Source organism: Acomys russatus, chromosome 20 (assembly GCF_903995435.1).
Source record: "Acomys russatus chromosome 20, mAcoRus1.1, whole genome shotgun sequence".
Taxonomy (NCBI): domain Eukaryota; kingdom Metazoa; phylum Chordata; class Mammalia; order Rodentia; family Muridae; genus Acomys; species Acomys russatus.
Genome location: NC_067156.1, coordinates 70,503,236 through 70,531,003, shown reverse-complemented (window position 1 = coordinate 70,531,003; position 27,768 = coordinate 70,503,236). Strand labels below are relative to the sequence as shown.

The window sequence follows — 27,768 nt, the reverse complement described above, 5'->3', positions numbered from 1 at the left end:
AAAAAGCTGCTGTCCAGAAATAGAAACTGTCCATCAGCTGAAGAAGTGGCCCAAGAACAGGATAAAATCTTTGCCAGCTATGCATTTTACAAAGGATTAATATCTTAAAAATACAACAAATTTAAAAAAAAACTAACCATCAAGAAAACAAACACCTCAATTTAAAAACAAGCTATGGAACTAAAGAGTTCTCAAAAGAAGAAATGCAAATGGCTAGTAAACACTTTTTAAAGTGGTCGATGTCTTTAGCCGCCAAGGCCACTTTAAGACTCTATCCCAAATGGCCATCATCAAGAATACAAATGGCAAGAGATGGCGGTGTGGGGAGGAAGCTTACACAGTGCCGGTGGGAGTGTGACTAGTGCAGCCACTTCAGAAACCAGGCTGCAGGTCTCTCAAGAACCTGCAAATCAGTCTATCATGTGATCCAGCTACAACACCCAGGTACACACACAAGGGGTCAGTGCCCTACCACAGCGACACGGAGACACCTAGTTCTTTGCTGCTCCAGTCATAACAGCTCGGAGACAGAATCAGCCTAGACGTCTGTCAACCGACTGATGAGTGAGTAATAAACATGTGGCACATATGTTCAACAAACTGCTACTCAGCTAGAAAGAAAAATGAAGTTATAAAATTTGCAAAAAAAAGTAGATGGATCCTTTATCTTTCTTTCTTAGGTTTGGAGACAGGGGTTAAAAAGAAGGAAGGGGGATACAGAATATATAGGGATGACAGGACAAAAGGTAGCATGCGGATCGCTGTGAGCTCGAGGCCAGCCTGGTCCACAAAGTGACTCCAGGACAGTCAAGGCTACACAGAGAAACCTTGTCTCAAAAAACCAAAAACCAAACCAAACCAAAACAAAACAAAAAAAACAAAAGGTAGATTATTGAATCTACTCCTGAACTTAAGGCCTGAATTGTTACAAGGTTATTTTTATTTCATTGGTATAGAATTTTGTATATTGATACAAAATAAGTTTAATTTTCACACATTGGTATAGAATTCAAATTTGAGATTATTCTTCACACACATTATATATATTTCTACTGTAATATGAGGTATTGCACCCATACAGCTCAAGTAGAACACAAGACTTATCTCCAATACTTTTTGAGAGTGCTATTGCAGGCAATTTAAGATAAGTAAGTTATACAAGTTAATTGTTAGTTGATCAAATCATGGTCATGTCAGTTTCTAGTCTATTTTTATCACAAGAATATATATCATAGGTATAACAGATAGATATGATTATATAGATAGATATGGAAAAATAGTTAGATAAGGTCTTCAAACTCCTCAGAGACCTACAGACTATGGATATAAAGATGTTTTTATTATCTTAAAGATTTATTGACAATAAAACAGGTTGACTCCTGGCAATACTCAGCCTACCTCTAAAAGGATGATGAGCATCAAAGAACCTCTTTATGGAGATGGCTTCAAATGTGGCAAACCAGCCACTGGGCAAAAGGTCCTCATTTCTACCACAGACAGAATTCTTCCTAAAAATGGGCAAGCTTGAATGTAGGCAGAGTTGACAGCTGAACTCTGCCAAGACAGAGTAAACAAGTCCTCAATAGTTCCTGCTTCACAAATATGTCTGTTAGATATAATGGGCCAGAAGGTGAAAGATGATGTTCCAATGTTGTAGAGAGTTTTGGGTGACTGTTCAGGCAGCAAACTGTCTCTGTCATTTCTTTTCACTTTGGAAACTGCTAACCGGCACTTCTGGTTTACTCAGGTAATTAAGTTTTATTCCTTCTCAAGTCTCTGATGGGGTTGAAGACCAGATAGTTTAGTTTTACAAGTAAGCTTAATTCTTTAGTGGTTAAGATGTTTACAGACCTAGATAAATGTTTTAAGTTGATAGAGATGAGATATGATAGATATTGATTTACATTCTGAATTTTAGATTCACCAAGGTAGGAAAGATGTTTTCTTCAAGGCTGCCAAATACAAATAGCCAAAACACTATGAACGTTACATTAATATAATTCTTGATTTTTTGTGGTTCTTCCTGCTATATGTAATTTATTTTATATATGTGTAATAATATAAATGTATATACAAAGATATATAAATATTTTAAAAAATAAAATGATGTGCATGTAAAAAAAAGAAAGAAAAAGAAAACAGACGGAACTACAAGTAATACTGAATGAGATAACTCATGTCCAGAAAGAGAAATGCTACGGGTTCTTGATTCTTGCTCCATCTCTGCAGTTTTGTGTTTAACTTGGAGTCCCTATAGCTTCCACAGTGTAGACGGTAGGAAGCTGCAAAGGGGACATGAGGAGGTGGGTGGAGCACCTGAAGAGAGAGAACATGGTACAACAAGCTGAGATGGAAGGGGGTGGGCACACTAACGACAGGAAAGGACAGAGGGGTAAGAGAAGTGACTGGGCAGTGGGGTGTATGAAAAACCCACCAGCTACCTACTATTTTGTAACTCAGTTAAAAAATGTAAGAGAGTTTAAAGGGAGAGCGCTTAGACGAATGGACGGTGCTGCTCCTAGGATCAGGGCATCAATAAACAACCTGCCCCTGCCCCTGCCCCTGCCCCTGCCCCTGCCCCTGCCCCTGCCCCTGCCCCTGTGGGGCGCTTCTGTAAGATGCTGCTCAGAGAGCTCTCATGGGCTTCAGAAATAACACAGGCTCTTGACTGCTGAAAATATGACACACCTTGCTTCCAAGATACAGAGAAAACAAGACTGGCACTGGGTCATCAAAAGACTGGCCCTGGAAGAAGGAGAGGCTCCCAGCGTCCCTCCCCTTCCCTGCTGCACCACTGCCTTCTGACGGGTCACTCTCACGTGTGAGTCCACTAAGTTCAACAGTTCCAAACCCATGATCACATGCAGCCCATGTTAAACTCAGAAGAGCATGAAACAAAAGAAAAAACATGAAAGTAGGAAAGACACTTGTAGAGAAGAGGGGGAATGACAGAAACCAGAGAGGAGATGACAGGCGGAGCAGTAACCGTACATTGTATACATGTATGAAATTGTAAAAGAACAAATATAATTAATAAAACAGTAAATGCCAACAAGCACAAGAAATCTCCCTTAGTCCAAAAGACAAGGGTGGCTGCAGACGAATGCCGGGGCATATGAAAGGCACCAGATCCCTGGTGACAATTTTAGTGTCACTAGGAGTATGAAACCTTGAATCATCTCTACCAAAAGGGGCATCATTTTCTTAATTGAAACTCGGTGGCAGAAAGGGAGAGAGCTGGGTGCTTGCCTGCTTCTGTAGTTCGCCAAGTGATAAGAAGGCACATTTTACAGAAGAGCTCAGCTAACCAATCTAAAATGAATGCCCTAATTTCTTTATCAACATTTTTCTAAACTCAAACAAAAAAGTCTGATTTGGACATGGATCACTATTAGTGGACACCAAGTCCACTAGGCACAAGAGGGCTGTGCAACAATTTGCCTGCTCAGTGGGGAAGAGCTGTGACACTCTTAGCCAGGGATGAGGCCCAGCACTGCTGACAGGACAGCCTGACCCAGCACAGCCTATAACATGGTACAAAAGGAAACTGCACTTTCCCCTAGAAATATCTCACCAAAAGCGTTAAAGTTGAAGCCAAGGACATCTACAGCAGACATGAAGTTTACGAATTCATGAAGCAATCCCACAGCAGACAAGCGGTGGGCGGGAACACAGCACGCCTCCTGAGCTTGAGTTCCCCGGGTCTTGTCTTAGTTTATGGTAAACGGCGGCAAACACTGAGGCAATGCAAATATGAGGAGATTGTGGTTTCTCTTTAGTCTCACTCTGTGAGGCTGTGACACTCAGCCTGGGACCACATTTACCAAATCTCTGGGAAGCAACGGGAAGGTTTGGAAGTAGGAGTAACAGTCAGGGACTGTCATCAGAAAGGGTGAGTCAGGCCCCTTCTAGAGGCAGAGAATGAGAATGAAAGAGGCAGGCTAAGCAGACTGGCTGGCTGTAGTGCCTCACACCTCTCATGCAAAGACAGTGGCCAGGGAACAGAGCCGGGCTGGCAGATTACAAGATGGCTGACCACCTGGGAACAGTCTTTGTATTAGCAGCTTCTTCTCTACAGCCCACCAGCTCCATAAAGCAACATGAACTAGTCTCACCTTTCCTGGAGAAGAGATTTCGGAACGTACTGCACAGGTAGAAGATGCCACCGCCGTGCATGTCAATGTGGAGCTGATAGCCTTGCAGCCCATACTCCGGGCTGTCGTCCACAACTGCACTGTGAGGAGGTGGCTCATAGGGACTGAAAGTAAAACAAAACATATACCCATTTTTCAACATCACAGATAAAGTACTCCTAAAACGTGTCTATTCGAGACCCTACTCCAACGACTGATGCACTACAGGAATCCCGAACACTTTAAACTAGCTGTTCCGTGCTGTTCTCACCAACGCCTACAAAACTCAGGGCAGCCACAGGACCACCACTGTGAATATGAGCTCCACTCTGGCACAGCAGTTCTTCTCAGGGGCCAAAGACGAGGCGCCCAGAAGGAGGCGACCTAACACAGATCTGTAGGCTGGGACTCAGGCAAAGAAAAGCTACAACCAACCGGTTGTTTCAGTAAGAAAAGCTTCACCATGGAAAGCAACATATTTAATAGCATCCTGGAGCTTTTCAGATGTTTAGGGGGGCAAGTGAAAAGGAGAAAGGGGAAAAGAAAAAGCTGCAGGGAGATGGAAAAAATTACTCCCTACTAACAACATGCTAATAAATTAGAAGACACCCATTTCAAAGTTCAAAAGTTCACAGTATGAGAACGTGAAGGAGAATGCTGGCATGCTAAAAGACCAAAGCACCCTGCCTCCATAAGTAACGCTCTACCAGGTATAAAGTTTTTAAAACAGAATAAATCAAGCAAATGCATGCTCATAAACCATGCAATCATTTTAGCAATGGCTGAGTGGCCATGCCTGCTGTCTTGTGCCTACTGCTACTGTGAGAGCATGTGGATGGGCTGACCTCTAACCTCTTGCCCTCCACCCTGAGCTCACTGCACACAGATACGTACAGAGTGGCTGAGCCTAGGGTGCTCCTCTCCACAAGGCGATGGAAATGTAGGTTTGCCATGACAAAAGCCAGCCCGTCCTCCTTCTGGAAAGTCAATTTACAAGAACATAGTTTTCAATAGCAGTCTTTTAATTTTTCACAGGTTCATTGTGAAAAATCACAGCTTATCATTTTGAAGAAACATGCATTATTATTGCTAACAGAGTGCTACCATTAGACTTACACATAACACAAGGGCTGGACATCACTACCCAATGCAGAGCATGCAGTCCCAGAAGAACTAATGTCCTACCACTTGTGAAACAGCAAAATGCTGTCCTATAAAATGATTGTCATATTATTTATATTTATACATAATACACAATATGCATATATACATATATATATATATATACATGTGTGTGTATGTATACGTGTATATATGTATACATACATAATATGTAGTGTTGGGTGGGTTCAGGCTATTTCAACTTCTTTCCAAAGATAAGGCCGATATTGTAAAGATATCTGGTAAATTTCACAAATACTGAGCATTACTAGATAATGTTTCTCCTAGTTAGCTTCAGCAGTCACCTTGATACATCCAGAATTATCCAAGAGTCCCAACTAAGGAACTGCCCGGCTCTGACTGTGGAGCATCTTCTTGATTGCTATCTGATGTAGGAGGGCTGACGTCCATAGGCATAAGGCTCTGGACTGTCCCTCAGTGGCAAACCGGGTCCTGGCACAGGGGGGATGGAGTAAGCCCTTCTCTCTCCTAGGATGCTTTTGATCCTGGTGTATACCACAGCAACGGAGATCAGATTAGAACAAGGGGCTCTTAGCAAATAGCTGCTTGGGTTGCAAATGCAGTGGGAATGACTAGACTTCGCTTCTTCACTTGCCCATCAGGTTAAATGGCAGACACTGACACTGACTGCTGCCCTGAATGGCGAGCCAGAAGGTGTCACCCTCCAGGCTGATCAGACCAACAGTCCTCATAACTCCACACAGACCAACAAAGATCCATAAATTTAAGTCATAAAATGCATAGGCAAACTGCTGCTTCACCCTCGAGTCACACGCACACAGAGAGAGTAAAAAGGAAAGAAACAGTGACTACCATGGTCAGCTGATAAGAAGAACAAGAAGAGTCTTGCAGAAAATGGAAATGCTAATTCTGTCCAGTCGCTGTACACAGGGCACACTGCTACTCTCAACCAGTATGTGAAATGCTCTCAGAAAACGGCCAAAGCCACAAAAGAAACCAATGTGGATGCAGAGACACACTACCCTGCTATCCACTAAGTTCTGCCTAGAGGAGAGCCCCATGAGAAACCCTCTTTTGAAGAGTCGGTCAGGGTAGTCTAAGTGACTCTTGCTGCTACCCTTGGGTGCCTCTCACGGGTTGAAGGGAAGCCCTCCTGCTGAAGGCACTGCACACTCAGGACACAGAGCGCAGATGGACTCAGATGATTTCATGCTGGAGCTGACCTGAAAGCCTCTTTCCTGTGACTTAGCTTCTGTGGTACCGGAAAATCCTATGCTAGCTGCCAAGGGAGAGAGCGGCAACACCTGTAAGCCACAAAAGGAGCAGCACGTGAGACACCTGACAAGGCGCACAGAAGTGCAGTCACATGCTGGGTGGCAACCAAGAGCTGTCTAACTGGATCTGAGGCCCGCTCAACAGGAAGGAAATCACACCTAGTACGAGAAACGTAGCCAACTTCCTAGAGCGGCCCTGGACATCAGAAGAGACTCTACGACCACCACTTTGCTGGGCCTGCATAACTCCTAACTGCACCCAGCCCTCAGCCTCACAGCCACAAGTGAGCACAGCTGCCCTCATCAAACCGAGACAGAAATCCAAACCTGGACACAGTGCAGAGACCAACAGGACGCCTGCAGCTCAGCCCCAGTGGATACGTCTACATCAACACCTCAGGGAACACTGCAGAAGTAGAGGAGGGACATTGTACAAGTCAGAGCACCAGTAAGTCTGATGTCAAACCATCTGTCTTAGAAATGGCTGCATACACAAGACCAAACAATAGCAGAACCAACCAACATGCTATCATGGAGAGGGTTCCCCACCTAGACAATGAACCACAGGCAACTAATGAGAGCTGAGGGACAGAAAATTATACTCTTTCCCAGGGTTGAGCCCGGATTGGCTATCCAACAGGAACCTAAAACTACATACATACAAACAAGTACTATTAGCAGCTTTGGCGAAGAAAGACTTGGGATTTAGACTGACTAAAGAAATGGCACTGTCAGTAGAAACAGGAAGACAGAAGGAGCGGCCCTGTCACCCGTATCAGCAGAAAGCAGAGCGCCTCAGCAGACTAGAAAAAGAAGACTCACATGCATGCACTGAGCTCTTCTAGGAGGCTACACTCAGTGTGTGGATGTGGGACTGTAAAGGGGAGTGACACAGAACTCCATCTTACCTGCCACAGCCCCACCAAGAGGCCAGGGTTGAGACAGAATATCCGAACAAGTCTGTCGCAGCCAACCATGGTAGACTTGCTTAAATGACTCAACTCATACTTTGCAATTAAAGACATCCATCGTGGTCTTTGAACAAGAGAGAAGAGAGAGATGTGAACTTTTCAGTCTGTCTTGTTGTCCAGTCTCATTAGTGTAACTAAAAATGCTTGAAGAGCAATTTATACCCACTAACATGCCCCAAGCCAACGGCATCACTAGGGACTCTCAGACAGCAGAGGCCAGTGCACCGAGGCTCTTACCCCACTAAGTTTGTCTTTCCCTCCCTCTCACTCTTCCTCTGAGAACAGATGTGCCTTTCTTTCCAAAGTTTTTGTAAAGCAAAGCTGAGGGACAGTGAAAACTGAAATGTTAAATAATAAATTTAAACCAAAATCATGAATGTTTTCATGAAAGAGCCACCTCTACGCAGGACTCTTAGTGCTCAAGAGCGAAAATTCAACTGCATGCGACACATCCTTCACTATGCTCCACAAGATGTACAGCCATGCAGAGAGAGTGCTATCTACAAGTACAGCAACGCAGACAGCAACGCAGACAACAGTAGAGAACACAGAGGGGCTCGGGAAATCAGAAAGCAGATGAGAGCTCAGTGGTCAATCAACAGAAGCAGAGCAGTAGACCCAGTCCCACAGGTGCTCAGTCACTGCATCTGAAATGGATGCTCAGTAACCAGTACTCAAGACAGCCGGTGGGACGCATGCAGATGCTGCGTAGAGCAAAAGCAGGAGGTACAACCGGCACCGTTTCAAAGCAGAGGAGGAAGTAAGGCACAAAGGCAAATCCTCTTACGTGGCAGGATTCTCAACACTAGGCTCATAAGGGATTTTTATGCTGAGAACAACAGCTAGGTGGCCGAGCTGGTTGCTAGGATTTATGACATATTAACTAGAAACAGACTCAGTACCCGCAGAATATACCTGGAGGACGATGGTGCAGGACCAGTGACATAAGTATAAACTCAAGAAAATCCAACGAAAAACCTTAGCTCCAACTGACAAGGACTTCACAACCATCACAGCCTGGGTCCCAACATTGAAAACACCTCTCAGAGAGAAAGCTACAAGATTCAGAGAAAAAAAATCCCATGAGAGCACAGCTCTCCATCAAAGGCTCAACAGCCAGTGGGGAGAAAGAGGGGGCTAGGTGGAGGTGGCAGAACATCTCTCTCCTTCCTCTTCCATGTACCGAAGCTGGAAACACTCTTAAGTGCCTATGGAGATTGTAAGCAGACTCTATGGACCAACTGCGTCCTCATTCACCTCAGCATCTCAAGCCACAGCCACGGCCACTGAGCCAACATTAAACAATCGCTCACGGTACATGAACTGAGAACCCAACACTAACAGGACAAGCAGCTGAGAGCCCATGTACAAAGGATTAAGTTATAGGGATTTGAAAGCTTAAGTAAAGGTGTAAGGCTCTCCTTGCTGTCACAAAGATGCAGGCAAGCGTTCACCCTCATGGTGAAGGCACGGCCCACAGACTGCAGTGAGAGGTTCCTGAAACACTTTCAGCTCCACTTACCATTGCCGGTCGAAGACTGCTCCATAGAGCTTAAATGGAAATATGTAACTTCCTGCAGTGAGCGCCAGCATTGGTAACCATACAGTATCTAGTACTCCTGACCCTGGTGACAATCTCTGAGACACACGTACATTTAAATGAGCTCTACAATTCAACTTAATTCATCTCTAACTCATAGTCTTTCACGATCATTGTAATTAACGTTAACTAATTTCTACTTGTGCCTATAAACAGCAGTTCATGATATGCCAATACCATCGTGTCAAAAGAGTGCATTTTGTGGATCCTACTTCAAACATAATTTCATCATGAATACAGCTTACCTACTATATTAGAAAAGACTTAGAGTTCATCACTTCACATGCAAGTTTCAGACTTATCCAAATAAAATGTCACTGAAAAAGGTAACTGTGAACATAGTGTGAACTGTGAACATAGAACATAGTGATCTAGTTGAGGAAAACAGTGCACTGGTAATGCTTCCAGAACACAGCCAGCACAGGCACTAGTACTGGATCACTAAGGGGCCTCAGGACTGGCACCGCAGGGGCGTCAGCAGCAGGCCAGCTCCAGGAAGACCATGAAATAACACTGTCTCTTCATGGGACAGAGATGAGGGGGCCCCACAAGAAAAACCACAGTGAGCAAGGATGGTAAGAAAATCAATGTAGAAAACACTGCTGCAAAGTCCAAGACACCAAGACAGGGAAGAACCAGGACAGACAGCAGCACGACTATGGAGAAGGCAGACAATGCTCACACACTGCACAGATCGGGTAGCAAAGTTGTTAGCGCACAGGGGCCACAAGCATCTACACCTGCCACAGTCACAGGCCAGCTTTTTCAAGACAAGGATCACTGAGGAACTTGAGGGTTGCTGGGAAAGACAAGTGGGAGCCTTTTAGTGTTTGTGGACCCAGGGCACAGCCATGTAAGAGGAGGGTGGGTGTTCGCTCTACAATGGCTGTCTAGCTAACTCTTCCAGTCTGTGCCCTAACAGCCATCTGCGTCACACAGCTCCACAGACATGAAGATGGAGGCAGAGTTAGGTGCACATGAGCACCTATCTAGTAAACTCAAGAGAAAAAAATCACACAAAGTAAGTGACAGTTGTATTTAGGAAATATTTAAACTAAAATTAGTATATTATTACTAAAGAATATGTTACAATTTGTTAAAATAGTTAAGAGTAAAAACATAGAAAAGCTACTGATGATATAATACACTTTTAAAACTAGAGTATCATTTTTACTCTTATAAGATTCAAGAAATTTAAACTTAGACCTCAGTGTGACAAGCCCACTGTCTTCTGTTCTGCAGTGACAGGAGGGTCTCTACGATACAGTCAAACTTAGATAAACTAGTGGTGTCTTTGAATTACAAAGGCGTGACGACCACCGAGGTCCCAGAGTCCTCACCAATGAGCTGCTAAATCCGGACTTACCCATTGGGGTCAGGGGCTTTATGCCGGTCCATCAGAGCTGGTGTCACTCCACACAGAGCGAGGGTGGTCAACGTGGCCAGACGTGGCCAATTTTGGCCATGCCACACAACCGTGACAGACGCGTCATTTAAAGAGAGGTCACTATGCTGCATGACGTGCTCTTTTCCACTGTTTTCTCTTAATATAATTGCCCAGCCTAAGCCAGACATTCTAGAAGAAGACAAGAACGCTGAAAATGCTTTCAGAGAAAGAACTCAACACACACGCCACACGAGCACACGCACACATGCACACACACCACACACGCGCGCACACACGCCACACGAGCACACACACGCGCACACACACATGCACCACACACGCACACACGCCACACACATGCACGCACGCACACGCACACACACAGAGCACTTCATATTTCCATAATATCTACTTCCTTAACACACAGAAGTGGAAATCCTCAGCATCCACCTGACATGCTTTCGTGTCACCCAAGGCAGCTCCCTGTGTCTCCATGACAGCGCACAGCGGACGGGCACCTTCAACACCCTGGCTCTACTCAACACCATGAGGCTCTTTATGTTGTTCATAAAAGCATAAGCCAATATCAAAATATTGTATATTTTAAAAACACAAGCGCACGCGCGCGCACACACACACACACAGAGACAGTTCCCTCATGGCACCCATTTCCCTGGCATATGTAAGGCCCTAGCTTCAGTCCTTCGACCCGCAAAACTAAGCAAAGAGCCTGCACGTGCACTGTGCGTCTGAAGCGTCCGTCCAGGGAGCACTGAGGTGAGCGCTCACGAGCCTGCACACCTGAGGGCCTCCTTGGTCTTCACAGGAAGGCCTGTGTAGGGGCTGACAGGCTTAAGAATGTGGGCTAGTGCTGCCCTCACACACGAGATCTGCTTTGTAATATATTCTCTCTTCCAGTAACCGAGCTCCTCATCCTCAACTGAGAGTGAGCTCACGGATGCAGCTGTCTCCTCCACTGAAGAAATTTTCCAGTGTGATCTTTTTGATGAAAATGTAGCTGAGTAGATTTTGATCCATATAAAACTGGAAGAAAGGGATAAACTACATCAGTTTGGAGGCACGGTAAAGTACCCGTAACAGAAAAATACTACATTAGAAATGCATAATAATTTTTAAAATTCAAAGAGGCCGATTCCATGAATAATGACCTGTGCCCATGTGTACAGTGGGCCATGAAATAAAATGTTCTAGATCCACTATCCCCAAAAACACATACAAAAGGGAAAAGCCTATTTCCAGAGTTAGGTTTAAATTAAGAATCCCATGTTACACCAGGTGTGGTGGCACACATCTTTAATCCCAGCACTTAGGAGGCAGAGCCAGGCGGATTTCTGTGAGTTCGAGGCTAGCCTGGTCTACAAGGTAAGTCTAGGACAGTCAAGACTATCTGAGACAGAGAAACCCTGTCTCAAAAAACAAAAAACAAAGAAACAAAAAAAAGAATCCCATGTTACTTAGGATCATCCAATGCTGTCTTTCTGCAACATAACTAAGTAGGAGTTCAATTGTAGAAAAATTACATTTATATAAAGAATGAGTCTGGTCTCGTTGTGGGCATGTGCATACGTAAGCTCTACACACAAATACAAAACAGCGAGTAAATACACCACACATTCATTTTGCCTCCTACTTTCAACTTTTTAACAATGAACATTGACTAATTTCAAAAAGTAAAATAGTGGAAGTCATTTAAAAATAAGAGCAAATTTTTTCCTACGCACACATCCGTTAACTGTTATTTAGGCAATTCCCAAACAGTACTCATTTGGTCCTCCCGACAGACAGAGGAGGGAGCACTGTTTTAATTCCCACTGTACAGAGGACATAACTGAGGCCTAGACTGCTACATTCAAATATGTACATATACATGAATACACGCACATTTTTAATGATGCAAAAATTATCTATATTCATTCCAGAATTATTGTAAAAAATGTTCTCCACTAGTTGACGTAGATAAACATATATTCCTCATCACAAGAATCTCTTGCAGCTCTTTAAAGGATGGGAGCCACCCTTCCAGTCAGAGTACATGCCCTCTCAGACTAGAGGACAGTAGAGGACAGCCTCAGGGAGGTCAGACCACTCACTGTGGGTTCCTTACTTAAAGGGCAAACACAGGCCATCCCAGACGCACTGTATCAGTCATTCCAAAATAGATTATTTGCCTTGACCTGAACAAACTGTAAAGTATGAACTCTAGAGCATTAAATTGTCATCCTCCAAAGCACTAAATTATAACCTTCACAAACGCAGTGCAGGAATGCAACGCCACGTTCCCAGCTGAGCGTGAAACATCTGAGAGCCACCATCAAGAAGGTCTCCTGCCTACCGTGCTGCAAGAATAAAAACCTGCAGCCAATTGTCACTCCCCACACCCTTACCTTCCAAATCAAACCTGCGCTCCTATCTTAATGTTTCTCCTGGCAATCTGTGGGTTCTACACAGAATCAACATTTTCATGATCTTTAGATTCTGAGTAAGAAAGAATCTTGAAAAGCCAAGAAGTGGGCACAGAATGTTCAATAGGTATTAGGAGGGCTGCATTTTTCTCTACGTGAGATGAATTCTAGGTGCAGGCCAAGCTGACAATGAAAAACACGAACAGTGGCTTCTCTTTATCCATGCATGCCTGGAGAGCCTAGCAGGGAAGGACCTCCCAACACCCACAGTGAGGCCCACATGCTGGGTCTCTCCTCCCTCTTTCACTCTTCTCAGGTAGCAAGCATCTCTGACTGGCAGATGTGAGAAGATGTGCAGAGCACAGCACCTGCCCAGGGCACTGTGTGCGCAGAGTCTGTCAAGCCCTGACCACAGCCTAGTTCTATTCTGCAGCCCACAGTAACAGAGGCTTTACTTTCATCTTACACTCATAAATGCAAATGTTTGAAAACACATGACTACATAGAGCACTAGACACGGTCTGGAAATAGTATTATAAATAATTTCCTTAATTTTTAGGAAACAGCTAAATTCCCTTTTATTTTGCATGGCTTGTTACCACAAATAGCAGATGGATGTAGTATTCCCCTTACTTGTCACTGGCCAAATGATAAAAGCGTCTGTTCACACATCCAGTGCACAACAAGCTCACAGCATCCAAGTAGGAAAATATATTCAGCAAAATTTCAGATGGCATTCTGAGAGAGGGGGAGAAAATTAAACAAGTTGACCAGTACTGAATCTATAAATTACCCAGAACACAACTGGCTATGCCTCTCTAAAGAGAGGGTTACAAACATATTCACCCCATTTAACAGGCAAACTGTTCTCTCATCCTTGATTAATTTCTTGATTGTAATTTTCTAGTTATTACAGTTCTCATTGCATAGACCAATTAAGAGGGTATAAGGCCTAGAGACCTGACTTTCTCAGCATGCCAAGCACATCCGCACAGCCTGAATCAACAGGCAGTAAGTACTTCAGTGCCTCTGTCACAAGCCTCTGCTACCCTCTGCTGAAACGCGGAACTGCAGGACGGGCAACACATTCTCACCATAATAATGCATCCAGGGGTAAAATGTCTCTCCACAAAAATACCATCGTCACAGGGTCCCACAGGCACTGACTGTGCCGATGTGTCCCATAAATGGTGTCACTACACACATCTTTAAGCATCTTAACAGCAATTCACTTTTTTTTTTTAAAGATCCTATGGATTTTGGTTCCAACGGTCACAGTACAGGTCTCACAGAGTCCCAAACTGATCAAAAAAATCCCCATAGGCTCACACAGCTTCAGAAGAAACATGATCTTCTTTTGGTTTCCCACCAGGCTTTACCCACTAAGAATAACTAGGAAGAACAGTTTAATACGGGAATCCGTGTACTCGGCACCTTTAATCTCCTTTCATAAGCTCATACTAAGGACGACGGTGACAGGCACACGACTCATGTCAAACTCTGTGCTGTACATCCGCCCTACACATTCCTATTCCTAGAACGCTCAAAACACCAACTTGGCATGCACTACACTATAATCTTCTCTAGAAACCCCATGCCTAAAGCCCAGCACCCACAGGAAGCAGGTTAGTTACCTGTCCAGGGACACAGAGCAGATGGAGGAGGGCATCTCACTGTGCTGGCCACGCCAGGGATGCTGTCTCAAGACGGAGGAGCCTCTAGCAAACTTAACTCCAGAACCATTTCTGAAAGAAAAAGTGAGAAATTCAAGTTATACAATTGTCAAATGAGGGAAATTATCTGTTTCTACAAAATTCTGAAAGATTAATAAACTTCAAAGAGTATTCAATATGGAACGTCATCTCTGAGCATAAAGAGAGAAAGGAAAGGAGGAGAGAACGGAGAAGGAAGGAGGAGAGCTCACGCGAGTGTGTGTGGATACAGACCTGAAGTCTGCAGGAAGAGCGCTCACGCAAGTGTGTGTGGACACAGACCTGACGTCTGCAGGAAGAGCGCTCACGCGAGTGTGTGTGGACACAGACCTGACGTCTGCAGGAAGAGCGCTCACGCGAGTGTGTGTGGACACAGACCTGACGTCTGCAGGAAGAGCGCTCACGCGATTGTGTGTGGACACAGACCTGACGTCTGCAGGAAGAGCGCTCACGCGATTGTGTGTGGACACAGACCTGACGTCTCCACTGCACAGTTAACGTTGTTCTCACTAGAGACTGGCAGCCTGTCCAAAACAGACATACGGAAACCAAAGGGGAAATAATGAACATGGTGCTCTATTACAGGCTCCAGTCCATCAATGAGAGGAGCCTGAGAAGCAGACTGCAGAGTGATGTTGTTGGCGGCTCACTCACAGTCCCACATTTAGCTGGCCTTCTACAGCCAGGAGCACCTTCCCACTGAATGGTGCTGCCCAGTCGGCTGGGTCCTCCTCCACCAACTTGCATCCAGACAGTCAGTCGCCCACCGACAAGCCCTGTGACCAGTCTGATCTGGGTAATTCTCACTGAGATTTCCAGGTCAGGTGGCTCTAGGCTGTGTAAAATGGACAATTAATCTAACTAAAATAGATGGCCAGTTTCCACAACATAACAGAAACCTAATGAAGGTAGAATCATGGATTTTTCATAGCTCCCACGGGCCCCTTTTTAAGAGGCAGTCCTGGTGAGTGTTCCTAATAGATACTCTATTTTTCTTGGAAATGTCTAGAAGCTACTTCTTTGAGCAATGTACAACAAACCTCCATCAGCTACTGACACCCGGACACCCCGCATGCCATTTAACGTGTAACGTAGGGTATGTATTACCACCCTCAGGATCAACCTGGTTCCCACAGTATATCTGGATTCACAAAAGGGATGTGATTAAAGGCACAATTAAGCTGCCCTAAGAAAGCTGTCAATGAAAAGCTAATTAACTCTCTGGAAGCTGATAATACAAAATCCATACCAAATGGACCATTAAAGACGCCAACTGTCAACTCTAAGCACATCCTACCTACTACTGGAAGGCACGAGCAGCAAAGGCCCTTACCCAAGACCTGTCTGGCTGGGCAGCAATGCAGCCTGTTACCTTTTGCCAAGACAGCACACATGATATCTATCAGTGATCATCAAATCCTCCACAGGCCCAGCTGCCTTGCTCAACAAGCACCATCCCCCAGACTTCTGAGCAGCAGCAACGAGCAGAGCGGCTGGCACATGGGAAACTCTCCATAAATAAATATTAGCGGTTGTCCGCTGGATAAATTCTCCCAGAGCCTGGGGGTGGCGGTGGGTAGCATGGCACACTGAAACCTACTGGCAGCACATGCCTCTGCACTCTAGCTTGAGCAAACAAAGCCAGTGTGCATTCTATCCCATCTGACTCTGCAGCCAAAGCCTCTGAGTAGGCCAGACCAGCAGAGAGGGGAGGGACAGCAACAGGAGCCACGTATCTCAAGTCCAAGAAAGTCACTGTAGCCCCTCTAATCAGAGAATCCTAACTCCATGGTGTGCTTTTACACTTCTGTTGAAAGGTTGTGTTTAAACAAAGACTTCCAGAGCAGAAACCTTCACGCCCATTTACCTGGCCCTCACACAGAAATCAGAAGCCAAGAGTGATTGCCCAAATAACATGAGTTTCCTCAGACTGGCGGACTAGTTTCCTAGGACAGTGAACTGCAGACTGGATGACATCCAACAACAGAAACATACTGAGAAGAGAAGAAACCAGTCAGCACAGTAAACCATTTCTATATAGACTATGTTCTAAAAATCACTTGTGGTTACTCTTAAAAAGTCTGTATTGACTTACACATGGCATGGCTGTGTGAAGACTTGATCCAAGAAGTCTACGCTTTCATACACACGCTAAGCACTGAATGAAAAGTAAGTAAGTTCTCTCACTAATGCACACACTTCTTTTCCTTTTTCTTTCTTTTCGAGACAGGGTTTCCTTGTGTAGCCTTGGCTGTCCTAGACTGACTTTGTAGAGCAGGCTGGCCTCGAACTAACAGAGATCCACCTGCCTCTCCCTGAGTTTCTGGATTACAGGCGTGTGCCACCACACGCGCACAGTTCTCCCCAACGTAAACAAATACTGTTGTGCTTAGTCACTTCTGAATTTACCTAAGAAGCATTATGATGTTGGCGACAGGGCTGTGCCACAGGGTTTTCCCAATCAACTGATGCCTCATGGCTGCTGAGAAGGCCGGGACTGCAGATGCTTTGCCTACAGAGGACTCGAGTTTGGTTCCTAACACCCATACCATGCAGCTCACATCTGCCTGTAGCTTCAGTTCCAGGAGAACTTCAGGCCCCAAGCATCCACCAGTGTGTGCACTTAGATACACACAGCCACACACAAACATACACACCTACAATACAAATAATAAAATAAAATTTAAAAGGCTAGAAAGATAAAAAGTATTAACTTAGGCCTATCTAAGAGAACACCAACAGAAATAGTGTAATGTATAAATTTCAATGTAGAAGAAAACTAAACATGCTAAGACCCCTACTTACCATGGTACAGGAAGCTGACCCTCTCTCTGGTGCAAGGGCTAAGCAGTAAGTGCCTTGCACAAGCCAAGTCTAGGAGTGTGGGCTGAAACCCTTAAAAAGCACACACAGTTTTTAAAGCCAGAATTCCATTTCTAGAAATAAGCCTTAACTCAAGAAAATGTGCCCTAATAGTTCTCTAAGGAATGTCCACCCCAAAGTGACTTGTACTGGAGAAGAAAACAGTAGAAACAGCACAGGGACGGGGACTGGCCACCTTGACTTACTCATGGAGCCAACAACAGTCAACGGAAACTCAGTTTCTACGCAGGCGTTTCCATACGAACAGGCCCTTGCCGGCTGCCAGCTATCTGCACAGGCTGCCACTCACCCCCTTTCAGCACTTATTCGAATAGCATGATCTCATCCAGGGGTCCTTGGAGGCCATCTCAAACGCTAATCCAGCTCCTGAAGACACACCCTCTGTCTTTCCCTATTTGCCACCATGTCACCATCAAACACTGAACTTGACTGACGTCTCTACTGTCATCATGTGGCTTTTACTCCCTGCTCTTCTTGAGCACCCACAATATACGTAGCATTCGGGCAGTGCTGAGCAAGCACTTTCTAAGCAGGCTGTAGTTTACTTAATTAAATACATGTTTTACAACTCTGAGATTCCATCTTACTCCCATCAGAATGGCTAAGATCAAAAATTCAAGCGACACCACATGCTGGCGAGGATGTGGGGAGAGAGGAACACTCCTTCATTGCTGGTGGGAATGCAAACTAGTACAGCCACTTTGGAAAGCTATCTGGTGCTATCTCAGAAAAATGGGAATAGGGCTTCCTCAAGACCCAGCTATTCCACTCCTTGGAATATACCCAGAAGATGCTCCAGCATACAACAAGAAAATTTGCTCAACCATGTTCATAGCAGCCTTATTCATAATAGCCAGAACATGGAAACAGCCTAAGTGTCCATCAGCAGAAGAATGGATAAAGAAACTGTGGTACATATACATTATGGAATACTACTCAGCTATTAGAAACAAGGAATTCCCGAAATTTGTGGATAAATGGATTGAGCTAGAAATGATCATAATGAGTGAGTTAACCCAGAAGCAGAAAGACTCAAATGGTATATACTCACTTATATCTGCATACTAGCCCAAGGGGCATGTCCCACGAAAGCCTTCACTTACCAGGAAACTGAGACAGAGGGGAGGACATCCTACTGGGACTCTAAATGAGAGAAGCATGGGAGAATAGCAAAGTAGAAGGGTCCAGAGGGTCCTAGAAACCTACAAGTAGAACATTATGATAGGCTGATTTGGGCCCAGGGGTCCCGCTCAAACTAAGGCACCAGCCAAGGACAATACAGGCGATAAAGTTTAAACCCCTACCCAGATCTAGCCAATGGTCAGAACATTCTCCACAGTTGAGTGGAGAGTGGGATATGACTTTCTCACGTACTCTGGTGCCTCACATTTGACTATGTCCCCTGGAGGGGGAGACCTGGTGCCACTCAGAGGAAGGACAGCAGGTTGCCAAGAAGAGACTTGATACCCTATGAGCATATACAGGGGGAGGTAATCCCCCTCAGGAACAGTCATAGGGGAGGGGAATAATGGGAAAATGGGAGGGAGGGAGGAATGGGAGGATACAAGGGATGGGATAAACATTGAGATGTAACAAGAATAAATTAATAAAAAATTTTTAAATAAATAAATAAATACATGTTTTATTTCTCTAAAGGAAAAAGTAGACACATGTACACACACACACACACACACACACAGAGTTTCTAGAAGAAAACCCAATAGTATCAAAACTAAGACAGTTATCAGAACAAGGTTCCGTGGCCGCGCTGGGCAGCAGGCCTCACTACATTCTCTATGTTCTCTTAATACTTTATCTACTTGTATCTTCTAAAGACTTCTACTTAAATCATTTACTATTTCCTCCCAAACTCTTTGTGTTGATTTTTCATGTCAGAAAGAGGACCTCTGTGACCTCTGTCCACATCAGAGTGCTGCGCCTCTGAGAAGCGCTGTCCTACCAGGCGCCTCTGAGAAGCGCTGTCCTACCAGGCGCCTCTGAGAAGCGCTGTCCTACCAGGCGCCTCTGAGAAGCGCTGTCCTACCAGGCGCCTCTGAGAAGCACTGTCCTACCAGGCGCCTCCGAGAAGCACTGTCCTACCAGGCACCTAGCTTTCAGGGAACACAGCAGCCTCATCTAGGCAGTGTGCACCAACGCTCACTCACTTGCTAAGAATTTATCAAAGTACAGTCTCTTGTTTGATAATTATGTGTACAAGAACTGCAGATGAAGGTGTATTGTAGCACACTCTCCTTGAACAGTGAGTTAGAGGCCGGGCAGGGAGGTACTTTCTGGCCCCAGTTATTTAGAAGAGCAGACGGCACCACAGGCGTCGCCCAGCCCACCAACAGAATGTCTGCGACTAAGACATCCACTACAGCACAAGGGGATGTATTGAATGTTTTAAAACTTACCGCATCCTACAATTATAAAAAAATCAAGGGTATTTTATCAGGGACATGTTTTTAACACTTTTCTAAAAATGGCATGGCTACTTTTTATGGCTTTTTTTCTACATTTGGCAGAATAGACAACTAATCTCCAACTAGGCAATTTAAAAGATACTATGGGTCCAAGTTAAAAGTGGAGCATCCTCAAGATTTTCCTGACAACCCCTTTGGAGCTCATCTTACCATTTCAAATAGTTATCAATTTAATTTTGGCATGATTGAAAAGCACATCTCCATCTCTTCCTAAAAATGACTTCACACTGTAAACAGGCCACTCCACTAAACACTCAGTAAGCTGAACAAATATCTTCAAATACCTCTATGTGAAATCCACCAATGTTTAACTTAGAACTATTTTTCAAATACACAAAGAAAAGGTCCAGACAGAAGAACAAGGGATTAGCAGTTAATACATGTTGATGTACATTCTATCCAATAGCTTAAAATGAGTTCAACACTTTTATAAAAATAATTTTAAATGTATTTGTTAGTATGAAATAAATCAAATCAGACTAGGTATTAGTTAGCCCAACTTGTTATGCATTCTGTTCTATTTCTTTTCTTTTCTTTTTTTTTTTTTTTTTTTTTTTTTTTGTATGTTTGTTTTGTTTTTTCGAGACAGGGTTTCTCTGTGTAGCCTTGGCTGTCCTGGACTCACTTTGTAGACCAGGCTGGCCTCGAACTCACAGTGATCCGCCCGCCTCTGACTCCCGAGTGCTGGGATTAAAGGCGTGTGCCACGCCCGGCCCTCTGTTCTATTTCTTACAGCACATGTTTATGAATGTTCATACTTTATGTGAAATGAGGAACTACTGATTGCTAATTGACACATAATTTTCCACAATGTGATAGCATTGTTTTTTTGGTTTTTGGTTTTTTTTTTAAAGACAGGGTGTTGGGGGGAGGGGGGTCCCTCTATAGAGTCCTGGCTGTCCTGAAACTCACTCTATAGCCCAGGCTGCCCTTGAACTCACAGAGATCAGCCTGCCTCTGCCTCCCAAGTGCTAGGATTAAAAGTGTGCGCCACTGCACCCAGCTAATAACTAATGTCATAAAACACAGTCAGTCATTCTAGTGTTGGCAGTTGACTTTTCTTTACCAACAAGACTCTATACAAGACCAATTCACAGGCTGAGAGTAGGCTCCGACACAATCATGAGAGGCGCTTTATTTATATCTATCTATCAGAAAGTTCACCCAACTTACAAAGAAACAAAGAGATGCCTAAGAAATTCATCTTGTTCTCCCATACAAAGGAAGACCTGAAGAATAATATTAGGAATAAGGGGAAATTAACCTAAAGTTTAAGGTCTTCCACTTCTTTTTAGAAATGCGATCACCATTCTGTCACAAGTCTTATGGTTTGTCCAGCATTATGAAAATCAAGAACTATTATTATAACACTAAAAAGTGCCATCTCTCTGAAACCAGGGGCTAAGAGAAGAAAAAGAGCAGTGCCCTGCCGGGGGGGGGGGGGGGGGGGGGGGGGGAGGGGGAGAGGCAGGGAGTAGGACAAGTTAAATAGTTGACATAACCAATTATTTTTGACATAACAGGTTAATTTTACACTTATACAAAAGACATTTCGCTCCTTAGAAAGCAATTCTTAGAATGCAAATTCATGCTGGGCGGGGTGGCACGTGCCTTTAATCCCAGCACTAGAAAGACAGAGGCAAGAAGTTCAAGGCCAGCCTGGTTTATGTAGTGAGTTCCAAGACAGCCAGAGCTACATGGAGAGACCTGTCCCTCCACCTGGCAAATCGAACTGGAGTGATGGGTGCAGTGCTAAAAACAGCTCACAAGAAAGTAAGCTTAGTAAAGGTGCGGATCTGGGTGAGTGGAGAGTCTTCAAAGAGGCTCTTTTCCCATGTCCTAAAATTGCTTTCTCTCACTGTGACACAGAAACACCCATTGACTTAAAGGCACTCCTTGAGAGAAATGGAAAGCTAGCCTTGAAGACAGGCGCTTACGCTTAAGAGGAAGGAACACAGCAAACTGGAGTAGAGTTGCAGATGTGACTAGCAGACCACCAAGATGTGACTGTCTAGAAACAAGTTGGCGTGGTGGGGAGGTGCACAAAATGACTTACATGGGGCCAACCTGGTCGCCAGAGCACCTGTTTAGCATTAGGTTTTGATGGATACACTCTCCTCCAAGTTACAGGGCCATAAAAATAAAAAAATGTAAAGGCTACCGGTGATTCACCTTTTAAAATACAAGAAAGGTTCACGAGAGCCTTGTGTCCCCTGCAAGCAGCGGGTCTGAGCCCTCCTCACACGTGCGCTACTGCAGTCTCCCAGCGATTGGAAGTCATCTTATAGCCGTCCCATAGGGTCTACCAACAAATGAGTGGAATGCTTAGTAATATACCTTTACTTCCTTAGGAAGTAACTCGACTTGTGTCCTAACTTGAGGCACCCTAGGTTTCCAGGATGGAGAGGTTTCCTTCTGTCACGCTCACGATGCTTCCCGCCTTTAAAAGTAGCAGGAGTCACATGCCAGAGTGGGACCAATGAAAACACTCTAAAAGAGCAGAGGTTGGGTGGGACACTGAAGAGAGACCCTCCCGCGAGCCCAGAGCATCACCTGAACCCGGAGCACCCCGCAGCCAGCCCCGCGCTGTCCCAGGTAGCGCCGCTACCATGCAGGGACCCGCGCACCGCCTGGAGGCCGAAACATCCCGGACTCAGCATCTGACCCCGGCCGGTCGCCATGGAGACCCAAAGATACCTTCTAGCGGCGCGGCAGAGAAGCGCAGCGCGGCCCTTGACGCGTGCGCAGAGGCGCGGCCGGGCTCGCGCATGCGCGGTCTGAGGCTCCCTGCGAACACCTCCGCCTCTGCTGCCCGCACGACGTTCTGGACACTTCCGGGCCCGGCTTCTTTCCCACGCCCCGGTCATTCTGAGGCAGTTCACCGTTCAGAGCTTAGGCCCCTTGGCCTGTTGCGGCCCGGTCCATGTACGTTTGTTAGCTGTTTTCTTGAGAAGAAACGGGAGCGCTGAAACTGTCGCTTTGTCATAATTGTGGCAACCTACGACATGAAGAACTTCCCAGTTGACACAGCCCTCTATGGAAAGGCCACGAGAACACGCAATTTTCAACTAGTCCGATTCTGCGAGTTCTGTTTAAGCCACGCAGCCATTGAAGAAGCAAGGATACCACATACATCCACAACTCATCTGGCCACTCAGCGCACGCGCAGCAACCCGCGCAAAGGGGTCTGGGAATACAGGTGGGACGGGCGCCCTCTAGCTGCTTTGCATTGTGGGAGATGTAGTCCATCCTGACCCTGCCTTCCTTTCTGTGGTTACACAGTGAAGTGTGGAGTCCTGAAACTGCGATTCCCGGCCCGTTTGCTGTTTCCCAGGATGCTTTGCGAAAGTATGGCGGGCAAGATGTGAATGTCAACAGGAAGGTAGAGAGGGCATTTTAATTCAAGAGAAAAAAAAAAGGTGTGCGTAACCTCTTGAAGATTTTTTTTTTATCTTGATATCAGGCTAATACAGTGTGTAATGTGAGCGAGCTGATTTCTTGATCGTCAGAGTGTGTGGATTGCGAAGGTTTAGAAACTGCAGTCCCGAAGCCTCACAGTTTTTGTGACCATGATTTGTAGTTTTCTACGAGTGGTTCAGCATGCAGAGAAACTGCACCGGCCCCTGGGCAGGCAGATGTTGTTGCCACACTTTGTGCTCACCAAAGCTTACTTGAAGACTCAGCCTTTGAGATGGAGGCTGCTAGAGCACAAGAAAACAGGGCAACCTAGAACTGTTCTTGGGTTCACCCAGAAAACCTTCTGGACACAAGGACGGGACCTCCAGAAAGCAGAGGACGACAGCAGCAAGCAAGTGTCTGTTCGCAAAAGTCAGAAAGAGGAAACCGGCGTCTCAACGACTCAGAAAGGTAAAAAAAAAAAGTATACAGCACTTCAGTAAAGACCAGCCCCTCTAACCAACTGACAGCAATCTGTCAAATACCATTTTATGCCAAGTTCACATCCAAAGATGGGGTAGGGTAATCATACAAATTAGAAAGTAAAACTGCTTAAATATATAGTTTACAAATAACAGTGTCGACCCACAGTTTTCACAACTTTATAACTGTATTTTAAAATTGATAATGAATTTGGTGTAGTTATCACATTGTGAATAATAATTGTGTGGATAAAGTGGTTTTTTTTAGTTAAGATAAACGCTTCTTGAGTAATTCCTTTTCCTACCAAATGTTGAATTAGACCCGGTAGGCCTATGTGGTGGGTTGAGAGTTGCTACCTCTTGACTGAGTCAGCATTCTTGATCTGGACAGAGTAGACCTGTGTCTGTGTTGCCTCATCTGTGTCCATTTTCACTCGGAAAGACTGATAAGAGTTTCCTGCTGCTAGAAAGAAAGCATTCAGTGACAGAAATGCAGGGATTCCTAGGCCCTGTGCACAGCCATGCCGCTCTGAAGGAGCCCACTCTCTTCCGGTCTTGGAAGCTAAGTAGGGCGAGGCCTGGGTAGTGCTGGGGCGAGGGGTGCTTCTGAAGTGCCGGGAGCACTTGAGGTGAACCGCTGAGAAGTCCCGTTGGGCCTGGCCCGGGGCACCTTCCAGGAACTCCTGAAGCCTCCCGGGCCAGGCACTGTGGACACGCTTGTGACTATTGACATTTTCTCTTTGCAGTGAAAGAAGCCGGGAGAGACTTCACCAACTTGCTAGTGGTGCTCCTCGGAGTCAGCATTACAGGTTGCAGAGCCCAGCAAGTGCTTGAACATCTTTCCACAGGCTCCCGCCCTGTTGCTTTGCTTCATCTCTTTCTCTGCTTTTTCAGGTGGATTGTTATATACAATTTTCAAAGAACTGTTTTTTTCATCCAGTCCGAATATCATATATGGGAAGGCCTTAGGAAAGTGCCGAGCGCACCCTGAGGTTAGTTCTCTGATGAGAATGCATCACTTCTGAAGCCAGGGACATCGCACAACAGTGAGCTACTTGGGGCTTTTGTTTTTTTGGTTTTTTTGGTTTGTTTGCTTGTTTGTTGTGTGTTGTTAGGTCTTTGTTCCCTGACTACACTCTACACACTCTCCTTCCAGCTGTGGGCAGTAAATGTGTCAGCCTCAGCATCCCCAGCATCTTCCCTTTGTGTCCTCAACCACAGAGGGGGAGGCTGAGAAGAGGTGAAGCCGAGAAAGTTCAAAGTTGTCAGAGACTACACTTAAGACACTCCACTGTAGTCTGGGGGAATTCAGAGAATTCTGTGTGGTCTCCAGGAGGCACCCAGCCTGTGTTAGGATGCAGCAGTAACCATGGGCGTCGGCTCGGGCCATTTTCAGATTCGGACAAGTAGAGCTGCACAGAATACATGAAAGAACAGGTGTTCCTGGGACCAGAGCTTCCTAGCTGGTCCTTAAACTTCAGCAGGTCTGTTTGTCGTACTTTTTAAGGCCTCAGTTTTTGCCAGCCATGTGATACATAATCCTAATCTGACACTGCTAGGTTTAACCTATTAATAATTTCTTTCGAGAGTCACTCCCTTTTTCAGTTCTTACGTGTCTGTTGGTTGACAGCCTTCCTGTTTCTACACGTTTGCAATAATAAGGGCACTCAGCAAAGAGACAAAATATGTGTTTGCAGTTTAGTGTTCAATTTGTGGTGTTTTTTTTGTTTTTGTTTTTAGAGAAGATTTCAAAGTATTTGCTTTGAAAATTCAATACAAATTTATGTCTCTACATCGTGTGAATTTTCTCACTAGGAAGAAAAGATTTGCACCTGGATTATTTTAACAATGTCATCATTACTTGATGTTTGCCATCACTGTGCTTAGGGCTTTAAAATGTCATTTTGACCTCATAGCTTTTAATACTAAATATGTGCTAATAATTTCATTTCTAATGCCATCCGATTTATCCTCCAGTATGAGTTTCAGTAGAGAAGCATCTCAATACTTAGGTTTACTTTGTTTCTTGTAAGGAGAGGAGACAGCTTCACTTCATTCTGAAGCTACAAGTGACACCACAGAGTGACCCATTTCTGTGTCCGTGCATACAATATTTACTAAGTTATTTATAAATGTATGATTTTTACATAATGCCCCTTTTTCCTAGTTTTCTTGTTGGAGTCACCATCTCTGTAAAGGGTCCTCACTACGCTGACTTTTTTTCTCTCTAAAATCACTTGGCATGTGCAAGCAAATACTGTATCGCTTGACTGTCTTAAAATATTTCTATAGGAGCCGTGAAATAGGCACAGCAGGTAAGATTGGTCTCTGTTCTGCAGGTGATTGGTGTGTTTGGTGAGCCCCTTAAAGGCTATGGGGAAATGTCAAGACGTGGGCGGAGACAGCATGTCAGGTAACACATGTCCTTGGGAGAACTCTAGGACAGTTTCTAAATAAGAACAACTTGGGTGTACATCTTTGCATTTTCTTGACAGTTTTGTTGAATATATAAAAAATGGGCTAAAGCGCATCCGTGTGAAATTCTACATTGAGGGCTCTGAACCAGGGAAACAAGGAACAGTGCATGTAGAAGTGGAAGAGGTATGCCAGCTCAGGCTGTGGGGGTCAGTCGGTGAGGGGGTCCAGTGGGTCTGAGCGTGGTGTGGCTTAAGCTCTGGAGAGGGTAATAACACCTCCGTGTTTTTCAGAACCCAGGGAGTGGCCAGTTCGAGTTCCGATACATTTTCGTGGAAGTGGCTCCTATGAGAACTATTGTCGTTGAAGATAATCGTTCCCAACAGAGTTAAAAGAATCAAGCCAGCTGCTTCCTGCAGCGTGAACGAAGTCATCCTCGCTGTGATGTGCTCTGAAAAACAGGAATAAAGTATGTCACACAGAGGGAGTGTGATGCGAGAGATCGTGAGTTTGGACAAACCAAGCAGATGTTTCTTGTGAAAAATCATGAAATGTAGCAAGTTTTACATTATCATTTTGAATTGCCAATCGTGACCGTATTTCAGCTCTACATTCATGATAAACTTTTGTTACTAAAATTTATACACCACATAAGTAAGACTTTCACTATTTTATGCTGTTTAATATTGTGTGGATTTTATACAGCCTACAGAGTAAAAATAAAACTAACAAAAAGATGTCAAAGGTATTATTTACTTTGGAATCTAGCTTGAGATAAGCATGTGGAAATAGTTAAGAGCAGTAGTAAATCAGGCAATAGGCACACTGCGGGGAGGTTTAAATACACTGCGGGGAGGTTTAAATACACGGTGGGGCGGTTGCATGCAGTTGAGATCCTGGGAATCAGTCTGTGTGGCCCCATGAGCTGAGGGCATTGTGCACAGAGCACACTGCATAAGGAGGAGGATGGCTCATCCCACCGCGGGATGCACTGGCCCTCACAGCTCGTAGCACGTCAGACCTCCCCGTTCTATGCTTGGCGGAGGTGACTGAGCCAGAGTTACAGGAAGCATCCCAGAACTGTTGATGCACCAAGGATGTTCCAGCCCTGTGAGGACTTGCCACATACTGTCCACTGCGGAACAAGAATGGGAACTCTCAAGGGAAATGTGTAAATGTGCGGGACGGTCATGTAAGTGCTTTGATGTGTTTGGACAAAGCTTCAATTTTATGAATTTGCAAATTTTGCAAGAACATTTCACAAGAAAAATCTCTAATTTGGCTTGTCCAAACATATCAAAACACAAAAATAAATAATCTGTTCTATTTGAAGTATTTTCTGGGTATTTGTTAAACATGGTCTCCCCATGGATGTCTTGAGCATATATACAAACAGGTGTTCTGTGCACTGGGCAGGCCAGGAAGCCTCTTTATCCTTAGGCCCTTCAGTGTCTATTCCCTCTGCT

General features: G+C 44.8%; 2 protein-coding genes across 2 annotated transcripts in view; one reads left to right on the top strand and one right to left on the bottom strand.

Moving 5' to 3' along the window:
• Fbxo15 (F-box protein 15) overlaps positions 1-23,338 on the bottom strand; it is a 48,665-nt gene extending 25,327 nt beyond the window's left edge. The window contains exons 1-8 of the mRNA XM_051163882.1: positions 22,707-23,338; positions 14,566-14,676; positions 13,565-13,669; positions 11,310-11,552; positions 10,488-10,697; positions 7,459-7,585; positions 5,028-5,110; positions 4,116-4,258 (exon numbers count right to left, since the gene is read on the bottom strand). Coding sequence (XP_051019839.1) covers positions 4,116-4,258; positions 5,028-5,110; positions 7,459-7,585; positions 10,488-10,697; positions 11,310-11,552; positions 13,565-13,669; positions 14,566-14,676; positions 22,707-22,876 — 1,192 coding nt within the window. The 5' untranslated portion in view covers positions 22,877-23,338. The remainder of the gene's footprint in view (positions 1-4,115; positions 4,259-5,027; positions 5,111-7,458; positions 7,586-10,487; positions 10,698-11,309; positions 11,553-13,564; positions 13,670-14,565; positions 14,677-22,706) is intronic.
• A 182-nt stretch (positions 23,339-23,520) lies between these two features.
• Positions 23,521-26,717, top strand: Timm21 (translocase of inner mitochondrial membrane 21). The gene is made up of 6 exons (XM_051163880.1): positions 23,521-23,876; positions 24,634-24,696; positions 24,782-24,879; positions 26,227-26,300; positions 26,383-26,488; positions 26,596-26,717. Exons 1-6 carry the CDS (start codon positions 23,579-23,581, stop codon positions 26,692-26,694), a joined length of 738 nt encoding a protein of 245 aa, XP_051019837.1. The 5' UTR covers positions 23,521-23,578; the 3' UTR covers positions 26,695-26,717.
• Positions 26,718-27,768: the final 1,051 nt, after the last annotated feature.